Below are 25,624 nucleotides of genomic sequence, written 5' to 3' on the forward strand. Positions count from 1 at the left end.
CCATTGTGAGGTGGATGACCTTGTCCCCACACTGAGAACATTGACTCTTGACTTTGAACATCCCCTGTGTCATTCTGTGGGTAAGTGGCAGGGCCCACATGCTTTCCATGCATGGTGACTTTGAGAGAGAAGGAGAAAGAGAGAAGAGGAAGAGAAGGGGCAAGGATTTGGCAAGGACACAGGTTAAAAGGAAGAGCAGAAATGAGCCTCACAACGATTACTGGATTTGAATGAAAAGGGGTCGGTGGGGTGGAAACAAAGGCTAATTATTTTACCAAGACAACAACAAAATCAGCCACAGCAAATCAAGCTCAGTCACAGATCCTGGTTGTATTGTCTCACTCCCCAAAGGCAAAACAGGGCTACTGCTGAAAGTCTCAAGCGGAAATTATAGCTTTAGCCATTCAATAGTCATTTGCTGATGTCTCCTGTGTGGAGCCCTAGTTGCCCACCATATCCAGCAGAGGAATCTGACCCTGCCTTCTGCACCTAGAGGTGATCCACTCAGACGAATATCTGGGCTAGACCACAAGGGTGAGCTTCTACTGTTTTTCCACATCTTTATCACAGCCTTGTGTTCCTCTTTAACTAGCCCCATTCCCGGTCTAACAGTGCTGGCTTTTTAAATTATTTCCTCCCACTGCTTTTGTATTTTTTTTTTTTTTTAACATAACACTGCCCAGTAGGGTTAGCTTTACCAAGTGGAAAAAGTGGATGACAGCATGGTATGATTTGAATACACCTTGCCTCTGTTCTCTTCTATTTGAGTTTTTATTACTATAATCATAAATTTGACCATTATATATTCACTTCATTGGATACTAAGATTTACTATTAAAATGCAAAGACCTCAAGACAGTTAGGAAGTTATAGAACTAGGGACAAATTCACCTGGGTACCCGACCTTCATTGTTCTCCATAACGAATTTAAATGTATGTGAAAGGTAACCTTGAGAGGGAAAAAAAAAATCCCCAAAACTAAAATTAAGTCTGGAAAGAGGAGAATGGCAGGTAGGAGAGAGGAGAAATTTCACCTCCATTTTATCTTGGTGATGATGGGGTCTAGGGAGGTGGACTTCTGTGTTATTATGAGTCTTTTTACCACCTCACAGTATCTCAAAGTAAATGCCAGATAATAGGTCCAATTTCCCACGTCTTAGAGATGACTGGGCCTGGCCAGGAGATGAGAAGACCATAAGAACGGTGACTACAATAATGACAAAGCCTACCAATACCTTATGCTGATGTCTTACTTTTAAATCTACAAAGCATTTTCAAATCCCCTCGGTCCTCATCATAACCCTGAAGGGTAGGAATTGTGACAGCATTTTACAAATGAGACTCAGAGAGGTGAGGCACCTATGTGAGATGGCCTACTGAGTTGAGACTCTGAACCATCTAGAATGATGCCAGGTCCTGGAGTCCTTCCTCTATACCTGGTCTTGAAGTTGTTCTTAAAAATGTTTCCCAAATGTCAGCGTCCAAGTTTTGATGGAAATGGGCCCTTGCCCATGAGGGGAAGGAGACAGAAGGGGAAACTCCAGGAGAGAGAGGATGTTCGAAGTGGGGGGTACAAGGCACCTGATGGAGATCCACACCCTCACTGCCCTCCTTGCACCGGGTGCGGCCCACTTTCAAGGGCAGCCATTTGCCCTCACCCGGATGTGTTTCCAGATGCCAGAGACAGAGCAGTGGGAAGGCCAAAGTGCACACAGAACCCCTAGCTCCATCCCATAAACTCCAGCAGTGCACAATGCCCCACAATACCAACTAAACTTAGTCAAAACAGCTTCTTGCTATGTAAACACAACTTTAAGGCACATCCCCAAGCATTGCCCTCCGCTCTTATTGCCATGACCTCTAAAACCCTTTTATTTAGGAAGAGTAGATTATCAATGTCGGTTCGATGCCAGGTGAGAGGGTGGGTCTGTCCTCCTTTGAGAGCCTTCTTGATGTTAATGGTCTCAGCTTAAGAGCCTATGGCAACCTAACACTTGGACATCTGATCTTTTAAACTGAATCAAGAGATTTGCTTATGAAGGTTAGCCCCAACCCACCCCAGCCCACCCCCCAGTGCACTCATGGCTTCCTCGGGCTGCCCATGAAGTACCTATTCAAGTGTTAGCACAGAAGCCCTGTGTATCGTACGGTTCTGATGCATCAGGATGCATGATACTCTGGTACCCTTGATGTAAAAACATGAGGGGGATATGGCATTTCATGTTAATTTATGTACAGGCTATATAAGCAATGACTCACTGGGTCCATATGGAAAGATTTTTCAAGGGGCGATTTTTACAGTTGTCCCTTCAATGTTGTAGTTTCTAGTAGGGGAAAGGAAACACAAGAGGACAAAGAGGTGTGCGATCTGGGGAAATGCACTGGAGTTTTACAAGATCGAAGTAGGGGTGTTCTCTCTGACCCTACTCTAGCTTGAACACTAAGACAGGAAAATAGCAATGATCCCGCACAAAGAGGTGCCACCAAAGGGGTTAGCCTCCTGAGGATTCGTCCTCCACACTGCAGCAGAGTTATCTTTCTCAAATTGGGTGGGTCCTCTTCTTAAAGACCTTCCCTAGCTTCCTATTTCCCGTAGGGTAAAGTCTGAAGTCCACAGCAAACCTTTCAAGACCCTTCACCATGTGGCCCCAAACTACATTTTCAGCTTCATTCTTGGCCATGTTCTTTCTTCCCCCATCCCAAGTCACGTACCCTGTCACAAGATGCTATACCTTTTGTTCTTTTGTTGTTCATGAGCCATACTGTTTTTTATTCTCCAGCTGGAAAATATCCTGACTCATTTTTTAAAGTCAAGCTCAAATATCACCGTGGGTCCTCCTCATACAGATAAAATTAATCACACTCTCCTCAGTGCCTCCAAAGAGATCTCTTATCCCTCCAGTCAATTCTTCTGCCCAGAAGGTACAAGTTGTTCATCACCTAAGCCCCCTAGGGGCAGACAACATGCATAATTCATCTCAAATGATCCAGAGTTGCAATGGTGGCTGATGGCTTAACTAGAGTGGCCCCAGACCTTGCATTGGAGGATTCTTCTTTAGCCTCCAGCCTTGCTTCTCCAAAACTTACCTTCCTTCTACCCACAAAGGGATCTACTGCTTGTAGGTCCTGTTCTTTTTTGCCACTGACCAAAAATAGCTTGCACATCCCTTTTTCATTTTATTCAATAGATTGTATTTATCAATTTGTGTTTTTTTTCCATGAGCTTTTGCATTTTAACAGTGACCAGAGCCTGCAGCCAAAGCTTAATGTGGCACCCACAGATTTATTGTGGGGGGGGGCGGGTCTGTGAATCCCCTTCTACCCATCTTTCAAGGGGAGAGGCCTGTAACTTCCATTATATTCTTTGAGGAGACTGGACCGCCCCCCTGCCCCGAAACAGTTGAGATCCACTGAGGTAAAGGCATAAAGCATTAGAGAAGAATTTTAAGGGGAAGCATGGAGCAGGGCTTTAACATGTCCCCGGAACCATATCACACACCTGGCACCTGCTTTCTTGCAGGATAAAGACCCTGGTCTTCTCAGGAGAGGCTTAATCTATCCTGAGAACAAAATGCAGCCCAAGGTCTGGAGTAGGTGCACTGCTTGGAGATGTGCATCTTCTTCCACCCAAGGTCCCCCACAGCATCTCTCCAGCCATCCTGTCCACTGACACGCTTAACTCCACATGACAGCTCCTCAGATGTTCGAAGACCTTTATCTAATCTTCATGTGACTGCTCCCTTTTCTAGGTTCCCTTCAACAGTTCCTTAAGATGTGGTTTCCATCAACCTGGACATTCTACATGAGTCTCTCTCTTAAAATGTAGCAGTCCAAACATGGCCTGGCTTGTCCTATAGGCTATGCTTCCATCCACGCACCCAAGATGGTCTTTGAGCTCACGGTGGGTTGCATAGAGCCCAATATCTCCCAGAGTCCCTAGACCTACCTCCTACATGTTTGTCATAATTCCTTTTACTTTCCAGTTTCTGAGAACTCAATAAATTTCCCCATCATTTGTATTTTTTTTTAATATAAATGTATTTTTCAGTGCTTTGGAGGTGAATGCCCACTTTTCCATTCTTCCATGGAGAATAGGTTTTCCCTAAGGGACATGGCATTGGACTGAGAATAAGTGGGCAGAAAAAGGCACGGCCCTGAGTGATTTTCCACACTGCCTCTTGGCACACCACACATCTGACTTATATATTTAGCTGCTTCTGGCCAGTGGGCTCCACCTTCCCAGCCAGCTTGTTAAATGGATTGTAAAGTCCTTGAGAGCCAAGAGCCTTCTAGTCTTAACCTATTTGTATCCCTAGTGTTTGCTCATATCACATTCATCACAGTGTCTTATTATTTCTGCTTCCTTAATGTCACTTGAGTCCCTCATCCTCTGCTGCCATCCCCCTAGTTCTGGCCACCTTCATCTCTCCCCTCCATCTGCCATAGCCCTCTGACTGGTCTGCTTTGACTCAGTAGCTGTGAAGCTTTAAAAACTCAAGTTGGCTAGGGGCGCCTGGGTGGCTCAGTCGGTCAAGCAGCTGACTCTTGGTTTTGGCTCAAGTCATGATCTCATGGTTCATGGGTTTGAGCTCCACATCAGGCCCTGTGCCATCAGCACAGAGCCTGCTTAGGATTCTCTGTCTCCCTCTCTCTATGCTCCTCCACCCCTCCCTCAAAATAAATAAACATCTAAAAAAATAAAAGCATAATCTTAAGTGAGGGGAAATCTAAGGTACAGGTCCCATGCGGGTGTGCTTTCTCTCTCTCAAAAATAAATATTTAAGAAAAACTCAAGCTGGATAGTAACACTCCCCCACTTAAACCTGCGTAATTTAAGAGTTACTCAAAGTAGTCCCTGTGCCTCAAGCACAAGCATGAAAACAAAGCATTAAATCATGACCTAAGGCGAGACCTCTTAAAAACAAGACCCTTTAGGTCCAGAGTCCCCTCCATTAAGCCTTCCAGATAGCCCCAGGTAGAAGTGACCTCTGCTTCCTTTGTGTCCCAGTCAGCTCTGAAGAGACACTTAAGGGGAAACCCGCATCCACTTTTGCATTATTCTCTCCCTGTTGGATAAGAAGCCCCTTATGGAGAGGCCAAGGTGTTGTCTTTGGGCAAAGCCTGGGGGACTGCCGGAGCAGAGTAGGCCCTCAATCAAGGCCTCTGGACTGACCAACCGAACAAATGAATGATTCATGTAAAAGGAATGTTCTTCATTCAAGTAGCACTCACCTAGGTGTGTCTAAACTGAATGTCATTCTCCCCTCTGTTGGTGTGAGAGGACCTTCAACTTTGAGACCCTCAGGACACAGACCCTCACAGTCTAACTGAAGACTCTTCCCTCCCCTGTGAGTGGTGGGACTTGCTTAATGAATGATACAGACTGTGACTCAGCCTTTCCTGGACAGAGAGCAGCTTGCCAGTCCTTCATTAGCTACGCCTTCTCCCACACAGCACCACCTGACCTTCCTCCTCACTCACCTGCTCATAACACCCCTCACCAAGTTTGTTTTCCTTCCTGACAACAACAACAAAAAAAACAAAAACAAAAAAAACCCGCAGCTTTCTTTATTCTTAAGCTCTTTGGACTTTGTTTTTTCCTTTGACCCCATGACCAGCTGGTGAGCCCCAGGCTCTCGGAGACCTTCCGTGTGTCCACTCAAGTACAGGGCACTCCACGCTATAGCATAGGACTGCTAGGAAAGGAGGCCCCGGACACCCGTCTACTCTAGAGGGTTCTTAGACTTTCCTGCAATTACATTATAAGACTCTAGAGGTCACTGAAGGAAAATAGCACTAAACATCACCATATGCCGAAGTACTATAGTAATAGTAACTCTAGCATACTATTCACGCTATAATAATGGCAATTGTATAGTAATGGTAATACTAAAGGAAAACAGTACTAAGTATGAAAATTAGTACTAACTTTAGTGCTGACAATATTTTGAAAGCCTTAATAAGATTTTTTTTCTTGTTCATAGATACTTTCTACTTCACACACAATACAACTTTCTGTAGTTCGTATGCCTATTCAATTAGAATTTTGAAAACAAAGATTTTTTTTTTAATTTAAATTTTATTTAGTTAACATACAGTGCAACATTGGTTTCAGGAGAATTCAGTGATTCATCACTCACATACAACACTCAGTGTTCATCACAAGTGCCCTCCTTATTACCCATCACCCATCTAGTCCATCCCCACACCCACTTCCCCTCCATCAACCCTCAGTTTGTTTTCTATCATTAAGAGTCTCTTGTGGTTTATTTCTGTTTTCTCCTCCCATATGTTTATCTGTTTTGTTTAAGTTCCACATAGGAGGTGAAATCATGGTATTTGTCTTTCTGTGATTGATTTATTTTGCTTAGCATAATTCATTCTACCTCCATCCACATCAGTGCAAATGGCAAGATTTCATTCTTTTTGGGTGCTGAGTTTGATACATTCTATATAGATTTTGGATACCCTTTATCAGATATGTCACTTGCAAATATCTTCTCCCATTCCATGAGTTGCCTTTTAGTTTTGTTGTTTCCTCTGCTGTGCAGAAACTTTTGATCTTGATGAAATCCCAACAGTTCACGTTTGCTTTTGTTTCCCTTGCATTCTGCAATGCATCTAGTAAGAAGTGGCTATGGCTGAAGTCAAAGAAGTTGCTGCCTGTATTCTCCTCTAGGATTTTGATGGTTTCTGGTCTCACATTTAGGCCTTTCAACCATTCTCAATCTATTCTTATGTATGGTATAAGAAAGCAGTCTAGTTTCATTCTTAGACATATTGCCATCCAATTTTCCCAACACCAACACTTGTTAAAGTGACTGTCTTTTTCCATTGGATATTCTTTCCTGCTTTGCAAAGATTAGTTGACCATATAGTTGTGAAAACAAAGATATTTTTAAGTGATGGTATAGCAAGAACATGACTGAGATTTTATAGTTTCATCTTTGAGATCATACAAAGGACACAAAACTATTTTCACACATTTGTATTAACGTTATATTTTAATGTCAGTGTTATCAGTCCAGACTCTTGGTTGCAAGTGACAGAAACCAGACTTGAACCAGCTTATGTAAACACAGGGACGGTTTTGCTCAGGAAGGACTGAGGAACCAAACCCTTGAAGGGGCAGGAGGGACACAGCTTGGTCTCAGGGAGAACTGGAAGCAGGGATTGGAGGCCACTGCACAAATGTGAGATTAATGCTTCTCACTTTGAGAAGCAAAGATCTAGACTAAAGATGCTAGTACATCTTCGCCACTCTTGGGAAAAGCAGCAAGTCAGTGTGCTGGTAGTGTTCTTGAAACTTGAGATGGAAAAATAGACGTGATCTTGAATAAAATATGTTAAATACATATTTATGGAAGGAACCCTGAGATTAAGAATGAAACATCTTGTAAATTGACACATGTCACAGAGTCCACGGTTGCTTCAAGTTCCCTAGGTGTGAGTTGAGAGAAACAAATTGCCTCAAGCTAATTAATGCACATGATATTGTTTGAAACAAAAACCTTACGGAAGATACAGGTTATAACCTGGGGTATTCTTTCTTGTCTTTTTCTTTGTAGGAGGTGTCAGTGAAAAAAAAGGTCCAGAATGATTACTAACCTATGACTCCCAACAGTATGACAGGTATCTCTTTTTTAAAATTCTCTTTGCATGTCTCCATTTTTGTTCCACCTGAAGAGAAATACAGGGTTTCTAGAATACCAACCTAAGAGTCTTCACAACATTATTTTCCGAACCGTCAACTAAGACTAAATGCAGATATATCCTAGGAATACATCCCTACCAGTGAGTTTTGCTCTTCTTCAGAAACTATGAGATGCAGAAACCTATCGTGAAGAAATGGTAATTCACAGTGAAAGGCTTGGTTTTAGCCATCCTAAGATAACCCTTGCACATGAGACACATTGACTCTTTATATTCATTCAGGTCAATATAAGAAATGGCTCTACATACTTCTCCAAAATGGGCTGTTTATTCCAGTTAGCAGTACAGTCGGGATGGAATATGATTAGATCGCATCAGGTGAATGAGGTAGAAACTCTTAGCAAGGGACAAAGGAGACAGAATGACCCCCAAGAAACAGAAGGTTGCAACAGTGTGAATTCTTTGTGCAACACACAGAGCAGGGGTTGCAAACTCAAAGGCCCCAGGGGCCAGGCAGAGGACGCCAATGTGGGAACAGGTTGGGTGTAAGAGAAAACAACAAACAAAACTGGAGTACTCAGGTTCTCTGAAGAGAAGCCATTCTTCCACTCTAGGTGATCACTGACATACAGTAGGGAAGAAGCCCAGAATGCCCAAAGACTTCAACTTTTCAAAAGAAGCTGGAAATCCAGATTTTAAATGAAGTATTGCCACTCATAAATATTAACAATTAACTTAATAGAATCCCAAAGACTCACGGGCCAGTCAAAATATGTCTGCTGACTGGAATCAACCCCGTGGGCTACCAATTTATAATCTCTGCTGTCTACCTTCCAGCCTAGCACCAAGCCCACATGTGTTCTTGTGGTTACCACGACAGCAGGGCAGATACTCCTAGACCTCTGGGAGTCATGGGTACAGCTTGACCTTTGATAGTCCATTCATGTCACCTCACCTAGTGACAAACTAAACATACAGGACAAGTACTCCAAGAAGCCATTCCCCAGTAGACCTGAGAAACTGAGGCGACTTAAAGTTGCCAGTCAGCCTTCTGTAAGTTTGGGGACCTCCTAATGACCATAACACTGCCTCCCTCAGCATCACTGCCCTCCCTTTAGACCCACCTACCCTGGAGCTCCTGGGGCAGCAAAAAGATGGAGTGCCTGAACAGACCAGAATGATTCACACCAGTAAGAAGGGAGGGCCTCAGAACCACATCTCACCTTTTCCTATTTTTTTTTTTTTTTTGCTCACTAACAGTCATCAGAACATATCCACTCCATTTTTATTCCACTTCCAACCAGGCAAAATTCTTTCCCACTTCAATTGCACCTGTTCTGTGTCATAAACTCGGTCATTCGGTGGAAAATTGGCACACATCAACCTTAGCGATCTCCTCTGTGTTTACCTATGTGTGGGAATTTCAACTGGAAGGAATGAAGTATAAATCTTTGCAGGCACAGGCATGTGTGAACACGTAGATATCAAGCAACAGGTAGCCACACTGCAAAGCCTAGGGAAAGTGTCCCGCTCTGATACAGGATAGTGCAAGATCAAGTGTGACACAAGAGTGGCTCTATACTCCATGATAACTTGCCCACTAGAAAAATACTCCAAAGATAGTCTCATGTAACCTTTTGAGACATGAAAATGGCAAAACTTGGTAGAAAAGTGGGTAATTTAGTGGATGTCCATTGCTATGAGGTTGGTTCCAGATAGAGTCCAGAAGTGGCCATCCATCCCAGGTTTCTATAGAGCAGGGCTAGCATTTTTTTTTAAAGAGCCAGATGGTAAATATCTCTGGCATTGCAGACTACGCAGTTCTGCCATTGTAGCACGAAAAGCCATGGAGTATACATAAACAGGCAGAATATGTTTCAACACAACTTTATTTACTAAACAGGCAGCAGGCCAGCTTTGGCCCAAGGACTGTAGTTTGGGAACTCTTGTGAATAGAGTCCAGACCATCTTATTGTTGAACAGAACCCCCAAGGTCAACTCAGGTCATCTCCAGGACAGAGTGATGAATCTAGGCTCACTCCAGGACAATTCTAGATTGAGCCAGATTTTCAGCTGATCTTGAAGTCAAGATGCTTTTCTTGCAGACTGAGCTGGAACCCCAGGTGCCTCCCAGTGGAGGAGGGAGTTTTTGCTTCCTGGCATTTGTTTCATAGTGTAAAAACTAACAGTACTATTTGCAAAAGAAATCTACTCCATACACGTTTACTGCATGTTAATGGACTCAGCTGAGAGAATTATCGCTTTAGACTCCCTTGTTTGTGAACGAAATAAAAAAGTATCCTTTCCCCTCACTTTTTTTGCTATGGTCTCAGGCTATGTGTTTATTTTAAAAAGTCTAAAGAGTTTTATTGTGGGAGACCATAGTAAAGTTGTATGTAAGTCATCAGAGTTAAGTGCTTGCTTTAGGAGCATAATTTAAAGGGCAAATATACATTATTTTCTTCTTTGAAAAGCATTATAGGCAATATTACTGTGATGCAGTACAGGAAATCAATTAATCTCTTTGAAAATAAAACCATTCTTTAAATGAAAAGGAATAAGAACATTGAATTTATTTCCCTAAAAGCAAGAAGACCAACGTTTTCAGATAAGAGTCATGTTGATGGTATGCAATCTCTTTCAGCCAGAATGCTTAGTAAATTTATTTTTGCATTAGCTTGCATGGAAATTTGTTTATTTTCTAGGGTTATTTAATATCAGCTACAGTGGAGACCAGTCTTGCCAAAATTTTCTGGTTGCTTTACCTAATTTGAAATTAGGACTATATGAAATCACTCATTGAAAGATACTGACTCTTAATGGAGATAGTCAGAAAGTGCCTTAATATGGTATTTTGTTAATCTGGCATTAAGCACTGCTTCCTAAGTAATCTGAGGGGAATTCCGCTAACATTTATGGCATTATAATGAGCTCTATTTTGCATAAAACCATGATTCACAGCAAAGTTTGTTCCAAAATGTGAATGAATACCTAAAAGTTCAAATACCAAAGTTAGAGGCTTTTGGCCTTGGTCAAAAAGAAACATCCTTGTGATGTTTGCCCTTTTCTTTTTCTTTCTCAAACTATTACTCTTGAGTGTATCCCAGGCACGAGGGGAGGGATGTTAGCAAGGATAGGACAGCTCTCAGTTGTTGCTCCAATGTTCCACTCTATGATCTTCAGATTGTTTGCATGTTTGGGGATGGGGTCATTTGTTTAAAAAAAAAAAAAAACCTATGTAATTCTTCATTTTGCTCAATTTACATTTCTCATTACTGCTCAGGTTGACCTTTTTTTTTACATGCTTCTTGGCCACTTGTATTTCTTCATCCGTGACTCACTTCATATTTATGGTCCACTTGCTCATTGTGGATTTTACGTTTTTCTCGAGGTTTATAGAAGTTTATTATGTATTAAGGATAGTAACCAAGCATGTCACCTCATGTCCCTAGATCTTTAATTCCTTATTAAATGAGAAAAGGAGACTAGTTCATCTCTAATTCTCCTTCTACATTTACAATTAGGTTGTACTTCACATGTAAACATTTATAAATCACATTTTCATGAAGTAGAGCATGGGTACATGGATGGTTGGAAGGAAAAGGGATCCCCAGAGCAGGTGTTTTCTGTGTTTTAAGACCATCCTACTTAACAGGTTTTTCAGAGTCAAACCAAACATTTAAGCTGGCAAAACTCAGTAATTTATTGTGAGCCCATGGCATTTTCCAGGGGTGGCTCTCCACGTGTTCCTTAGGCTTTTCAAATGGTCCTTATAACTGTTTCATTCCTTTAGAAAGAGAATCACCATTGTGTTTATGCCCCACAGCCCAAGTAGACCACCATCACGGAATCAGGAGGTTGTTGACAGCAAAATTAGGACACTATCCAAAGATAATGTTAACAGTGTTACTGTTGACATATCCCTCTGTCAATACTCTTCTGAAATAGGATTTTGGTCATGGTTTCTTAGTAATCATTCACTGATACGGCCCCTGATGTTATACTTTTAAAAAACAAAAAGGTCTATTTTGAGAGAAACAGCACGTGCACAAGCAGGGGAGGAGCAGAGAGAAGGAGAGCGAGAATTCCAAGCATGCTCCACACCATCAGTGCAGAGCCTCACACCAGGCTCGATGTCAGGAACTGTGCGACACCGTGACCTGGGCCGAAATCCAGAGTCAGATGCTTAATGACCAAGTCACCCAAATGCCCCTAGACTTTCAATATAATTTGACTTAAGTAATGTTAGAACCAACTGTGCTGTATATGCCTTCACAGCTCTAATAGTAGAGTTTAATCTCAAGGAAACAAAAGGAAATGCTAAGTTAAAGGGACTGAATATCTTTAAAAACCTTTTCTGTTGCCAAATTGTCACCAGATTATTAGACGGAGTGAGATTCCGATCAGCAGTACAGCACCCATTTAATCATAAATCCTCCAAGTTTGGAGTTTTGGTAATTAATTTTAGAGTATTAGACAAAATTTTATCACAGCTTTTTAAAACTTTATATTTTTCTTACTGATAATTTGGCTACACACACTGACCACTTAAAAGACTTTTATAACTTACCTGCTCATTTAACTTTCCTGTTGTGTCATTTATCTTTTTCTTATGATTCACACATTAAGAAAATACTTCATTGTCAATGATTGATGTTATAATCATTTTCCAATTTTGCTTTATTCTTTTTAAAAACGGATTTAAACTCAAGTTGGTTAATACACGGTGTGGCATTGGTTTCAAGAGAATTTAGTGATTCATCGCTTACATAGAACATCCAGTGCCCATCCCAATAATTGCCCTCCTTAATGCCCATCACCCATCTAGCCCATCCCCCCCATCCCCTCCCCTCCAGCAACCCTCACAGTTTGGTCTCTGTATTTAAGAGTCTCTTATGGGTTGCCTTCCTCTGTTTTTATCTTATTTTCCAATTTTAGTATAGGTCTCTTTTCATTTTGGCAATATTTGACCGTTTTTAATTTCTTTTTCTTCTTTTGAAATAATTCCATACTAACAGAAAAGTCTGCAAGATTGGTTCCAAGAAGCCCTAGCTACCCTCGATTCAGAGTCCTCAAATGTCAACACTTTATCACATTTGCTTAATTCTTTTCCCCACTCTCTATGTCTCTCTGTCCCTGTTGCTATGTCTTTATGTAATTTTTATCTTGAACCATTTACAAATAAGTTGCATACGTCAACAAATACCATGCCATCACGTTTACAAGTTTTTAGGTTCTACACAGTGAGCTCTATTGAGGTGTCATTTTGTGATTTATGCCATCTAAGCTTGATTTTGTCAAGCTTAGAAATGTCTTCTGGTGAGGACTGAGGGACACACCGCTCAAGGAGTTCTTTGCAATGAGTTAGCATTACTATTTCAACATGTAGTTCTCGTTAAGGAGACAAGGATGACTGGTCACAGTTGAGAATTTTCTCAACAAACACCCTCTCTTATTTATCCTTTATGCACCAACCATCCACCCAAAGTACCAGAGCCTTTGATGGCAGGGAGGGAGAGCCTGCCAGTGCTGGAGGCCCTTCTGTCCCTTCTTCCCCAAGCCAGGCCTGCCAAACCCCAAGTCTTTGTACTGGTTACCCCTGCAAAGGGCACAACCATAGAAGCCAGACACGATGCTCTGCATCCTTCCCCATGTTGCTACAGGAGCTGGGAGAGGTTATATTGATTTATGCACTCCTGGAATAATTCTTCCGAAAGAGCATCTAGAGGCTTCTTTCACATTCTTCCAAGTTCCTGTTTCCCTGGTGGTGGCCAAAAATAAAACATGGCCTGGGATTTCATGGAGCCAGCTATGCACATGACAAACGTTGCCACAAATAGTTCTGGAGAAGGAAAAATACCAACTCGCCCAAATAGCTAGCTCTCCCGTTGGTGGAGCCAATTACAAAAAGGACCTTTGGTTTTATTTCTTGGGCATTTAACCACATGAAACAATGGGGGCCGTTTTGCTCCCTCCTCGGCTTGGTGTCACTTCTACAAGAAACAAAAATCTCACTGAAAGGCTAGAAAGGAAACATCAGTCTTCTCTGAAATGCCTTGAGGGCAGAAGGGAGGCTGCTGTACCCACATCACACAGAAAATCTTTCAACTCCTCCACAGACAGCTCTCCCACCGATCACTACTAATGGTAACTGCTGAAATGTCTTGTCCTCTTCTCACTCTCCCCGCTAAGGCCAAAAATCCTGGTGTGATGGCTCTAAACACACTGCTTCCCCTCCCCCAGGTCAGTCAGGATTCTCTTCCCTCTTCTCCTCCCTCCTCCCCAGCCCATAACTCCACCTGCTCTTTTCCTCTGAAGGTTGTGGGTCCCTTCTCTCCCCTCTCCCACTTACGTCCCCTTTTAAGGCCCCACTCACAGAATAAATAGATCTTCCTTTCTAAGGAACTCACCTTAGAAGGCAGGAGAGGGGAAAGCCGAAAATGCATATAATTTTATACCCCCCCCCAACCCCCATCACACACAAATTGGTAGAAGCGAGTCACTCCATAGTGTCCTGTCTGGGGAAGAAAGGAACCCAGAACCTCAATTCAAGATTTTCTCCCGTTTCCACCAGAACAAGGGAGAAGTCAAGAAAACCACAAAAAGGGAGCGCAAATTCCTGTGCAAATAACACATCACCCTTTGACACAAAAGCAAATACTTTTTTCTCAGTAAACAGAATGCACAGTGACCTTTTGCACAATACAAATGGGTAAAGGGGGCCGGACCTTGCCACACATCCTAGCTAAAGAAAACCTGGCCCTGTTGTGATCTGATGGCCTCTGTCCTCCCATCTCTCACCTCTTTAACATCCTGAACTTCTCCTGGAAGATAGATTTCCTACTGAAAAGTGTGGAACTTTCTGAAAGAGAGTAGATTAATGAAATCTCACCAAATCCAGCCAGATTAGTGAAAAATGTTCCCCAAAATTCTAGAACAACTTCACCTTCCAAGTTTGAGCTGCAGCCAAGTGATCAAGAAGTTGAAATGTCAAAGGGACAGGGCTTTACAGAGAATGAATGATGGAAGTACAAGACAAAGAAAAAAATTTATCACTAACCCCTGTATTCTTTCAAGAAGAATTCCTTTACACTCTTTGGCTTTTTCTAGAGGTCTGCCCTAACCCCCAGCCCCACTGTCCCTGCTCCCCACTCTGTGCCCATTCTCAGCATCACCATCATCATCGTTTCTTCAACCACCCCAATCAAGCCGTCATCAGTCTGATAAGCACATCTCTACCTCCTTCAAGGTTGCCATAACCAAGAATCACCCCGCACATCTTTACTTGGCTCCTGCTAACAAACAACGTAATAACAAATAACAAACGTAACCTAGCAGGGTTCTGCTGTGTTGGGACTATCCTCCTCTCTATTCCCCCAAATGCCACCGAAGGTCCGGCACAGTGGCACATTGGCAGATGCAAGACCCTTCAAAAGAATTGAAAAATAACTTTTCCGAACAAAAATTGAGTCCCTAATGAATATGTGATGTTATTTTGTTTGCAGTGAGTCAAGAGTTTTCTTTTGGGGACGCCTGAAGGGCTCAGTTGGTTAAGGGTCTGACTCTGGATTTCAGCTCAGGTCGTGATCTCATGGTTTGTGGGCTAAGTGACTTTAAGTAGTGATAGATCTCATTTTTTTTTGTTAGTCTTCCTCATGCTCACCGCCAAGGGAGGTAAGGTGAGCAGTCTTTCCTCAACTGATTAAAGCAGAACCCCCTCTTTGATGGATGACCTAGCCTTCACCTGCTCAAACTTGCCAGTACATTAGAATCATCTTGTGAGGTTTTTAATTTTTGTTTTGTTTTGTTTAGAGAGCACATGTGCACATGCACATGTGCACAGGCACAGAAGTTGGGGAGAGGGAGGGGGAGAGGGAGAGAGACTCTTAAGCTCCACACCCAGCACAGGGATCAATCCCATGACCCTGGGGATCAGGACTTGAGCTGAAGTCAAGAGTCAGATGCTCAGCCAACTGAGCCACCCAGAAGCCTTTATCCTTTTTTTAATGTTTATTTTTTGAGAGAGCACGTGAGCAGGGCAGGGTAGAGAGAGAGGGAGACACAGAATCCAATGCAGACTCCAGGCTCTGAGCTGTCAGCACAGAGCCCAATGCAGGGCTTAAACCCACAAACTGAGATCATGACCTGAGCCAAAGTCAGCCACTTAACCGACTGAGCCACCCAGGTGCCTCTATCCTGGGAGCTTTTAAAATCTTGATTATGCCCATGTCACCCCAGACCAGTTAAATCAGAATCTATAGGTAGACCCAAGACTCAGCATTCTTGTAAAACTGTCTAGGTGATTCCATAGTACAACCCATTCTGAAAGCCATAAGGTGGACACAGATTCTCAGCCCAGGCTGCCCAGTACAGTCAAACTAGGGAACTATTTAAAAATATCGGTGTCGGTGACCCACTCTGGAAGATTCCAATTGGCTTGGTCTAGGATGGAGCTTTTTTTTTTTTTTTTTAACCACTCTACTTGGGCAAGTGGTTTTGTTTTGTTTTTTTTGTTTTTTGTTTTTGGGGTTTTTCTTGGTTTTTGGGGTTTTTTGTTTGCTTTAACTCCTCAAGTGATTCTGATGTGCATCTAGTGTTGAGAAAAGAGCAGTTGTCTCTCAACTTGGTGATGAGGTATCCAAATCACTGGAAATTTTGGCTTAAAAAAGAAAAAAAAAGGCCAAACAAGCTCTATACTACCATCCAACCTAACAGCATGTACCTGAGCTTCTGGATTCTCTATGAGCTCTCCAAATGATTCTGATACACACAAGTTTAAGAACCACTGATCTAGAGGGTTTTCATCTTCCATATTGGAAATGTTTTGGGAAATGTTTATTTTCTAACATTCATTCTAACACTTCATCTGAGTACCTACAAAAGACATCTAAAATATCACCGGTTAAGGGGCACTCGGGTGGCACAGTCGGTTGAGTGTCTGACTTCACCTCAGGTCATGATCTCATGGCTCATGGGGTCGGCCCCATGTTGGGCTCAGCGCTGACAGCTCAGAGCCTGGAGCCTGCTTCAGATTCTCTCTCTCTCAAAAACAAACATTTTTAATAAATAAATGCATACACACACACACACACACACACACAGAAGATGTCACCAGTGAATCTAGGCCTAACCTGGCCGCGATGACAAACAGAAATGTAGTTAAAGATGCTTTACTCCCAATGGCTACCTGGGTGTGCTCCGTTACTGTCGCCCATGAACAACAGACCCACGTCCCTGCAACCATGCATTTGGCTGGTGGGTGCCATCATTGGCATTTATCTAAAAAGCCCATTAGGGTAGCAACCTCTCCAGTTTAAATGATCACAATGTCCTTCAGGAGTGCACTCCTAGGGCAGCATTTTTCATAAAAAAAGAAAAATGGAACTTTACTGGACATTCTTCTTTAGTGGGTCGTTTAAAAGTTGTAAGGTGCATTCGGTTAAGAAAGGAGTTTCTTCCTGGGAGGGTGGTGGTGGTGGTGGTGGTGGTGGTGGTTGTTTAAAGAAAATTAAAGGACTTCCATGTGGGCCCTCAGAAGAACGTAGCTTTCTGGTGAGCAGTATCTATGGGTTATGGTGCTCAGTCTGGACTGCTCACTGGGAGAGCTTAAAAAAATCCCCATGCTGAAAATACTGAACTTTTCTCAAAAGATTGTGGTGAGGGTATTAGATTGATAGAAATCATTTAACACAGGGTGTGGCACATTGGGACACAACATAGACATTCTGAGGGAGAACCAGGTACATAATAGGCATCACTAATGTTAATTGTGAAAAATGGCCCATATAATTAACTGAACTACAATGGGGGGAAAAAACAGATGTAAACAAATGTTTTCAGTTTTTTTGTTTTTCAGGTAAGCTTACGTGTTATCACTTTGTTTAGCTCACTCCCATAATTCATGTTTTCTCTTTAGTGTCTCATTCAAATTCAGCATCCTATTTAGGATTTCCTGAAAGACTTCTCTGTACAACAGGCCTTTCTTTTTTTAAAACAGGAGAGACAAGAAATGCCTCTGTCATTCCTTATTTAATGGAAAGACATTTTTAATGAAGCAATAATCTAAACATAACATTTGAAGCAAACAATTCACACAAAAGGAAGTACATAGTTTTTAATACAAGCTCTTCCTTTCTATAATCCTTGATAAAATAAGCATCTTAAAACACTTGCTGCTATTATTACTTCATTGTCTTAATAGGCATAGGTTCCTATGCCACCCAAGACCAAGGGGCCATACAAATACGGTATCTTCCTGCATGCTTCGCGTTCCCCAGGATGTAGAACATAAGCACATAAGGAGGAAGTGACAGCAGAAAACAAGAGGGGGAGACACATACCCTTGCAGCTGCCAATACAAAGAAAGAGCAAACGAAGATGGGTTTCCCATCATTATATTTCTTTCCACATTTATAGTGTCAAATTGTGGTTCCCGCTTTTCTGCCAAGACCCTCTTGTGACTTCCCCACACATATCTCCCTTGAACCCTAGGCTTCCAAATATTTTACCTGCCAAACAGCATTTATTAAATAGAATTCATTGCGTGTTTTTAATAATCAAAATGTATGTAATAGAATATTGTTGAGGAGAATAAAATGAATAATGATCCCACACTACACAGATACAAAAAAAAAAATTGTGAAAAACCAGAAGGCATAAAATTTTTCATGACAGTAGCATAGGCTGTTTCATATTGTATCATCTCCCTTGGGCCTTTCTGAACTTTAGAAATTGTTCATACTTTGCCAATACTACTTTTGTGGACCTCAAGTTAAGTGAATATTCTGCACTCCAATTTTCTCAACTCTAAGTAGGAATTATACTCCTATATTATTTAGCTAAATAGAACTATAAATGAAGCCATCAGAATACCAATTACTGCTGGAACTAACTTTAATCAAAAAAGTCTTTCAGTATTATAAAATCATTCTTCAAAGATTAAGTCTATGTAAATGAATATGAAATAGCCTACCATACTCAGTAATGCATAATGAAAATATTCATGAGAATTTCAATCATTTGATACTGTGCTCCAAATTAGATCAAGAAATCATTGCCATAAATCAGAACATTAGCAAAGTCTGAGTTTTCAATAGAAAATTCTAATTAAATTTAACATTACAGCATCTAAGATATTAGACTCCAGACATAGAAACATAAGAAATAGTTCTTACCTTGGAGAAAATCACAGTCAAGAGATCAGTTTCTGAACACATCAATACCAATTTTTTAACAACTCAAAAGACTTACAGAGGTTTAGAACTAGAAGGAATCTTACAGACCATCTGTTCCAACCTCCTGAAATTACAGGTGGGGAAACAAAGCCCATGAACTCAAAGTAATGTGCTTACAGCCATGCAGCAATGTACCGTGCAGGTGTCTCAGATCTTCTCATAAATGATTCTTCACCCCTCTCCTCCTTTGAGCTTCCTTTGATTGCATTTGTAAAAGTTTTAGGAGAAGATTAAAAAAACGATTTGGAATCCTATGAAGTGTAAAATGATTGCTCTCTACTACCACAAGGAGAACCCCAAAATCTCAGTGACTTCATACAACAAAATTTTATATCTGATTCATGTTAAATCCAGTGCCACATTGTTGGTGGATGCATAACATTCCCCACGGTCATTTGAGGGCCCAGGCTCCTTCCTTCTCACATGCCCATTCACTTCTAGGACTTCATAATTTTCTCTATTCAACAGGAGAGGGAGAAAAGAAAATGAAAGGATATATGGACTTGCTTTATGGGCCGGGCCAGGCCAGGCCTGGAAGTGGTGCCCAATGTTCTTATTCACTCCACTGGCTTGAACTCCGTCACATGGCCACGTGTGACTAGAAGGGAGGCTGAGGAACGCAGCCTAGCATGTGCCCAGGAAGTAGAGAGCACACAGATTTCAATGATGAGTCTGTGCCACAAAGGGCTATACAAATGCATGAAAATATTATGGAAGTAGGTGAGGTCAGGTAAGACTGGATTTTTATATTGAAGTCATTTTTGTTAATATTTTTGAGAGAGAGAGAGCGAGAGAGAGAGAAAGAGAGCACAAGCAGGGGAGAGACAGAGAGGGGGGGAGGGGGGGAAAGAGACACAGAACCTGAAGCAGCTCCAGGCTCTAAGCTGTCAGCAGAGAGCCCAACCCAAGGCTTGAACCCATGAACCGTGGGATCATGACCGGAGCTGAAGTTGGACCCTTAACTGACTGAGCCACCCAGGCACCACTGAAGTCATCTTTTTGTTTAAAGATGTCTGGTACAGTCCTCTAAACCTTTCCCAGGTAATATCAGCATCTCCAGACAGGGCTAGGATGATCTATTTTGACCACCACTTCTAGATGCTTTTGGAGTTTGCATGATGATATAGTGAGAAGAACATAGACTTTGGATTCATGTGTCCTTGGGTTCAAATCCCCAGTTTTCCAGTTATTGACCTGGTGAATTTGAGCAAGTTGCTTAAAAAGACGGCAGAAAGGATCCTGGAGTTGTAGCAATAACCTAGTTAAATCGGTCAACAAACATCTATTGAGAGCCCCCTGTGTGACAAGTCTTGTGGGTATACTCTAAGGAAACAGCAGCGATTAAGGGGAGAGCACTGAGTCTAGATCAATAAATAGTATGTGCACAGTCATTGTCCCCAGCAGGCACTCCATGAACGTGAAGTGATCTGGCTTCGGACCCTCCTCAGCACACTCTGCAAATTTGTTATGATTTGTTTTTGGCCCTGTGCATCTAAGCTATGAAGACAGGTTTATCCCTCAAAGTTCCAGATAGAATACATTAATGAATAATAATGCATCTGAGAGGTGGAGAGGTCAAGTGGAAAGTGTGTCACTTGTTCCTGTCGTTTGGAAGTGAATTGACAGGGTGAGAGTTCTAGGAAGCATGTTACAAAGCAAGGGCTTAAAATAGGATTTGGGCTACAAATATTTGTTCAGTTTCAACAGGTTTCCTCAAACAGAGAGCCCTCTTCAAAGGCTGGTGGCCTATATGTTGCAAAGCATCTTTTACAAGCCAGAGAAGGAGGGTCTTCTGGGGAGGTGACCAGGTCCCTGAGGGCACATAGTGGTAAGGCTATAGCGGCCCCTCCCTCTGGCTGACAGGTCAAGAAGAGTGTGCAAGGCCCCCCAAGAGAAGGAAGAGGACAGTATCTGCACACAGTCATGGCCAAGGGCTTCGTCTTCTTGCTGAGGCTCTCTCCAGACACCCAACCAGAGGGGGGGGAAGCCTCCCCCTCTGGCCCTCCTGGACTCCTGGTCTCTCAGTTCTTGTTTTGCTTCTATTTGCTTTTATCTCTTTAAGTGCAGAATAGGATGGGGGGAGCAGGCAAATAATGAGGACAATAGGTCTCTAACCCAGGAAAGTATACACCATCTTGCCCCAAACCATATGTGTATGGCTGACCCATTAAAACGCAACAGAGGGGTCAAGCGCACAGGCCTGTGGGCAAATCCACCTAGGATCCAGTGTGCCTTTGCCTCTTCCGCTGTGACCCAGGGCAAGTTGTTTTCCCTTTCTCAATACTCAGTTTCTTCATCTGTGAAATGGAGAGGATTATTTATCTCAAGATTAGTGTTAAGGGTCAAAAAGAAATCATGTCACATGCTTAGCAGGACTGAAACATCGTGAGCCTCAAGTAATAAATGACAGATACCGTCACCACCACCAGTAGCTATCTCCACTATCTATTACCAGTCACTATCTCCAAGCCAAATACACCACTCCTGCCAGGAAGGCTTAGGGGGGATGCAACTGTCCTATTATCTTGCTTCAAACACATTAGAGGATGGATCGGATACATCCCATAACCAAATGCCATCCAGCGCTCTTGAACAGCCCTTTCCACAGTCCAAGAAGAATCATAGGTGGGAGTCAGAAATGGGTCCCCCAGTCCTTTCCAGCAGCGATCCAGAAACATCCTGAAGGGATATTTTAAATGAATGGACAGTTTAAGGAACAAGACACGACTGAAAATCTATTCCTAAATATTCTAGCATCCTTTTGCTGCTGGCCTGCCTCTAGAATATATCCAACTGCCTTGTTCCCTACTTTCCAGACGAGGATTTCCTAAAGATCCTTTTGCGCATGGTTCTTATGCAATCCCTGGCCTTAAAGGAACCCAGGAAATATTGACCAGGCTTGGGATGAGCCTAATTGTTTCCAGGCAGGGGCAGTTATAGCCATGGTAGATTCCCTCTCCTTGCAAACTAACAGTCTGGAGCAAGTTGAATTACTAGAGACCTGCTTTAAGATTCAGTATTTCCAAGTTGAAGAATACACTGTGCTTCCTGACCCTATCAGGCCCCAACCCTTCACAGGAATTTTCCGTGTGCCACAGATTCATTGAAGAAACGCCTTTGATCTCCACATGCACCAGCCAAAAGGACAGGAGTTGAATTGGCCAGAGTATGGAGCTCCTGGGCCTGGGACAGGTTGGCCCAGGGCCGGTGATAATTTTACCATACTTCATCCGAAACTCTCTCTCTTCACCACCATCACCCCCCTCCTCCCCCCCACTTCTCTCTCAGGAACTCTTGCCATCTACGGGTCTGGTCTGTTTGGCACTCTTAAAGCTTCTCACCACTGTCCCCCACCCACTTTGTGCACATCACATCACGTTGCCAGAGTTGCCCCCGCCCTATAGAATACTATCGTTTGCCAGTCCCTAGGGGTGCACTGGTTGACACAGTCAACCAGTTATCTTGACACAAGGAGCCACCTAAATGCATCAGCCGGTATGATGTCATCCTAAATAATCAACAGCTGCCCTAATCCTGAGTCCGGGTTAGAGCTATGGAAGACAGGGCCTGCTAGTCCTAGAAACAAGGAGGTTGCTTCATTTGGATGAGGGCCATCTGCCTTCACCCAGTTTCGCCCCAGGCTGTCTCAGCGCTGCCCACATCACATGCACACTTTGGAGGGGGAAGGGCAGCAGTCAGGCATGGTTTTGTTGTAACTGTCCAGAGGTTTTTGGGCTGGTGTGAGCTCCAAGGTCCCTTTGAGCCCCAACTATTCTCTGAATTTTGCTGCTCTGAGCCCACTGGATAAAGACCAGGTGAGCCAGTTAATTTGCCTGGAACTCAGCAAATTGCTGCACACCAACCTACCATACATGGCCCTGGCTGATGTTCAGGAGAACAGAGTAAAGCAATTCATGGAGTCACCCCAGTTTGCCAAGGTAGGATCACTTTGGCATAAAGTGATACACTCATACACTGGCATAAAGAAAAGTAAAACCTTCCATTTCTAAGCCTTCCAATAAGAAGGGACTCTGAAGCTCATCCCTACTGCTAATTATCTTACTCATGTTGCGTCTGCTTCACTAGCTTTAAATACAAGCTTATGCAGCATGCCCTCCAAATATAGATCCACAGCAGCCCAGAGAGAAGACAGCCTGGGATTTATGGGAGCAGGGACATTTCAAATACCTAACAAAAATGGGTTCTATCATATCAAAACCCACAGGTCAATATTAGCCGTGAAGAGAAAGTAAATAAGGTTTGTTTGGGGGCACAGCAAGTTTCTTCTAGTGTTTCTTCCCTTGCTGGAAAGGTGATCAATACTAAGTGCAAATAGTTGCTTGTAATAAAGTATTCATGACTATATTCCAGTGGCATCGCATCACACGTTTGCTTATGTGTGTATGACTTTAGAAGGTGAGCGGCGCTTTATAAATTTCACCATCTTCCACATCCACTAAAAATAAGTGTCCATGTTATTAAGGCACCCTCGCTAAAAATTTCGCAGATTGGAGGTACATTTAGATTAAATTCGTGCCACTTAAAACACAGGCGTTTCAGGGTGCCTGGGTGGTTCTGTCAGTTAAGCATCTGACTTCGGCTCAGGTCATGAGCTCATGCTTCGTGAGTTCGAGCCCCACGTCAGGCTGTGTGCTAAGCGCTCAGAGCCTAGAGCCTGCTTCAGAGTCTGTGTCTCCCTCTGCCCCACCCTCCGGGCTCCATTCCTGTGCTCTCAAAAATTGACACCCACAAAAAAACAAAAACACAGGTGTTCCTGCTAATGCTATCAGTCAGTCATACCTTAGCGTGTATTAATTCAATCAGACTTTTCCTCCTCCTGGAGTCAGTGAACGGATTGGTGGGGAGGAGACAACGGCAGGGCCAGTGTAAGAGCACCCTGAATCAGAGGCTATCAAGAACACGCACTCACTTTGCAGTTTTGCAGGCATGGTTTCATGGCCTCAGCACTGTCGACGTTAGAGGTGGATAATTCTTGCTGCGGAAGGCTATCCTGGGATTGTAAAAACTGGAGCGGCATCCCTGGCCTATATCCACGAGATGCTGGCAGTGTGCACACTCCAAGTTGTGACTGCTGAAAGGGTCTCCAGACATTGACCACTGTCCTCAGGGAAGCAAAAAGCCCAGGTGAGGACCGCCAGCCTAGGGGCAGCCTCTAAGCACTCGCGGTAACTTCCGGCTCTCTCTGAGTCCGTATATGGATCCACCTAATAACCCTCAGACAACGGTCGTGTGCAAAGCACGTGGGATTTTTGTTCCAGAACAGCTTCCTCACTTCGGCAACTTCTTCCTCTTCCCCACTGTGCCCATCTTCCCAGGCAAACTTATTTCTAGAATTAAGGCAGGAAGTAAAGTGCCCATTTTGCTTGAGGTAGCAAGTTTGAATCATTTTGTGACACCTGCCACTTAATGTGCCAGCCACAGTGTCTTAAATGTAACAGTGAGAATACCCAAGAGAACATCCCATGTGTAGGTTGTGGAGTGCTGTGACACTGCCATTTTGGTAGAACTGTTGTCTCTTCGAGAAGCTGTCCCCTCTAGACAGATGCCAAACAGGATAATTGCCTACAGAACATTATTTTCTCTCCTTTTGGTTATTATTTGGTCAGAAAGTATCACAAGAAGCCAGACTTTCATAAAGCTGGAGATGTTTGTATCTCAAACTGTGACTTTCCCCCCCCAAAATCATGCCTTTCAAGTTCCCAAGCATCAGCGTTCTCCGGCACGGTTGTTCCATGGCTGAAATCAGACAAGCCTGTTCATTTGAACATAATGTCCTTCCTACACTTAAGAAATATGCCTTTTGGCTCCATCCTTTTTGAGGAAAGATTTCGTTTCCTAAAGCAGATGAACCTCTCTCGAAGGAATATTCATGCTAAGAGATGAAGGTCCACGGTAATTCCATAGGATTTCTCACCTGTCATCAGGCCAGCTTGGCCCATCCTGAGCAGGATTCCAGGCACAGCTTTGTGACAATGGGCCAAGGTTCTACTTCTCTGGCCTGTACTGGCCTGATCTGTGAAATGTAGCATCGAGGTTATGAGTACAGCTTCCATTTGCGTTCTGTAACTGCAGGCAACATCTTTAGTTCTCTCAGCCACAGATTCCTCACCTGTGAAACGGGGCTGATAAACCCCAGCTCCCCCACTGCATCACTGTAAGGAGTAAATCAAACACAGCATGTACCTTCCCCTGGCATGTAGCAGGTCTTCTCCCAGGGTTAGCGCTCAAGGTCATAAACTCAAAGTGAAATTATCCTTTTGTCAGTTCTCAGTTATTTGGTGGCCTTTTAGCTTTCCAGACGGGCAGCTAGGAAACAAACCAATTCTTCCTTATCTTGGTCATTTTGCTTGGTTGGTTGCTTGGTTTTTGCCTTCTATGTTTTTTGGCCACTTGGAGGAACAGCCCACAGCATCATAAACACGAACTTTTTGAACAGTCAGCAGCAGCAAGAGAAACAGAATCCCTTAGTGCACAGCTGTCTCTTATTTGGTAGATTTACTGGAAAAAAATTTTTAATTAGAAAAACAGCTCTTAATGGTTGAGGTACAGAGTGAAAATGTCAGAATTCAAAACAGCATGGAGATTGAGCAATAAATCATTGTTGTATACTTAAAAACATGTTTTCAACTAAAAGATCATGGGAGGAAGAATCAGAAGACCCATCCTAGTTCTTCCCCCATTTGGGGGACCTTGAACAAGTCTGAGCTTTAGTTTAT

The 25,624-nt window shown here is 42.9% G+C and overlaps 1 protein-coding gene across 12 annotated transcripts in view; it reads left to right on the plus strand.

Moving 5' to 3' along the window:
* Nucleotides 1–25,624, plus strand: part of THRB (thyroid hormone receptor beta) — a 391,687-nt gene that overhangs the window by 274,147 nt on the left and 91,916 nt on the right. For 10 of the 12 annotated variants that reach the window (XM_086676252.1, XM_086676251.1, XM_086676258.1 and 7 more), the window contains one exon: nt 7,569–7,632. The exons of the other annotated variants lie outside the window; for them this stretch is intronic. In XM_086676252.1, coding sequence (XP_086532378.1) covers nt 7,611–7,632 — 22 coding nt within the window. In that variant the 5' untranslated portion in view covers nt 7,569–7,610. The remainder of the gene's footprint in view (nt 1–7,568; nt 7,633–25,624) is intronic. 12 annotated transcript variants of the gene reach the window in all.

Source organism: Puma concolor, chromosome C2 (genome assembly GCF_028749965.1).
Source record: "Puma concolor isolate L17-30 chromosome C2, mPumCon1.1.hap2, whole genome shotgun sequence".
NCBI classification, from domain to species: domain Eukaryota; kingdom Metazoa; phylum Chordata; class Mammalia; order Carnivora; family Felidae; genus Puma; species Puma concolor.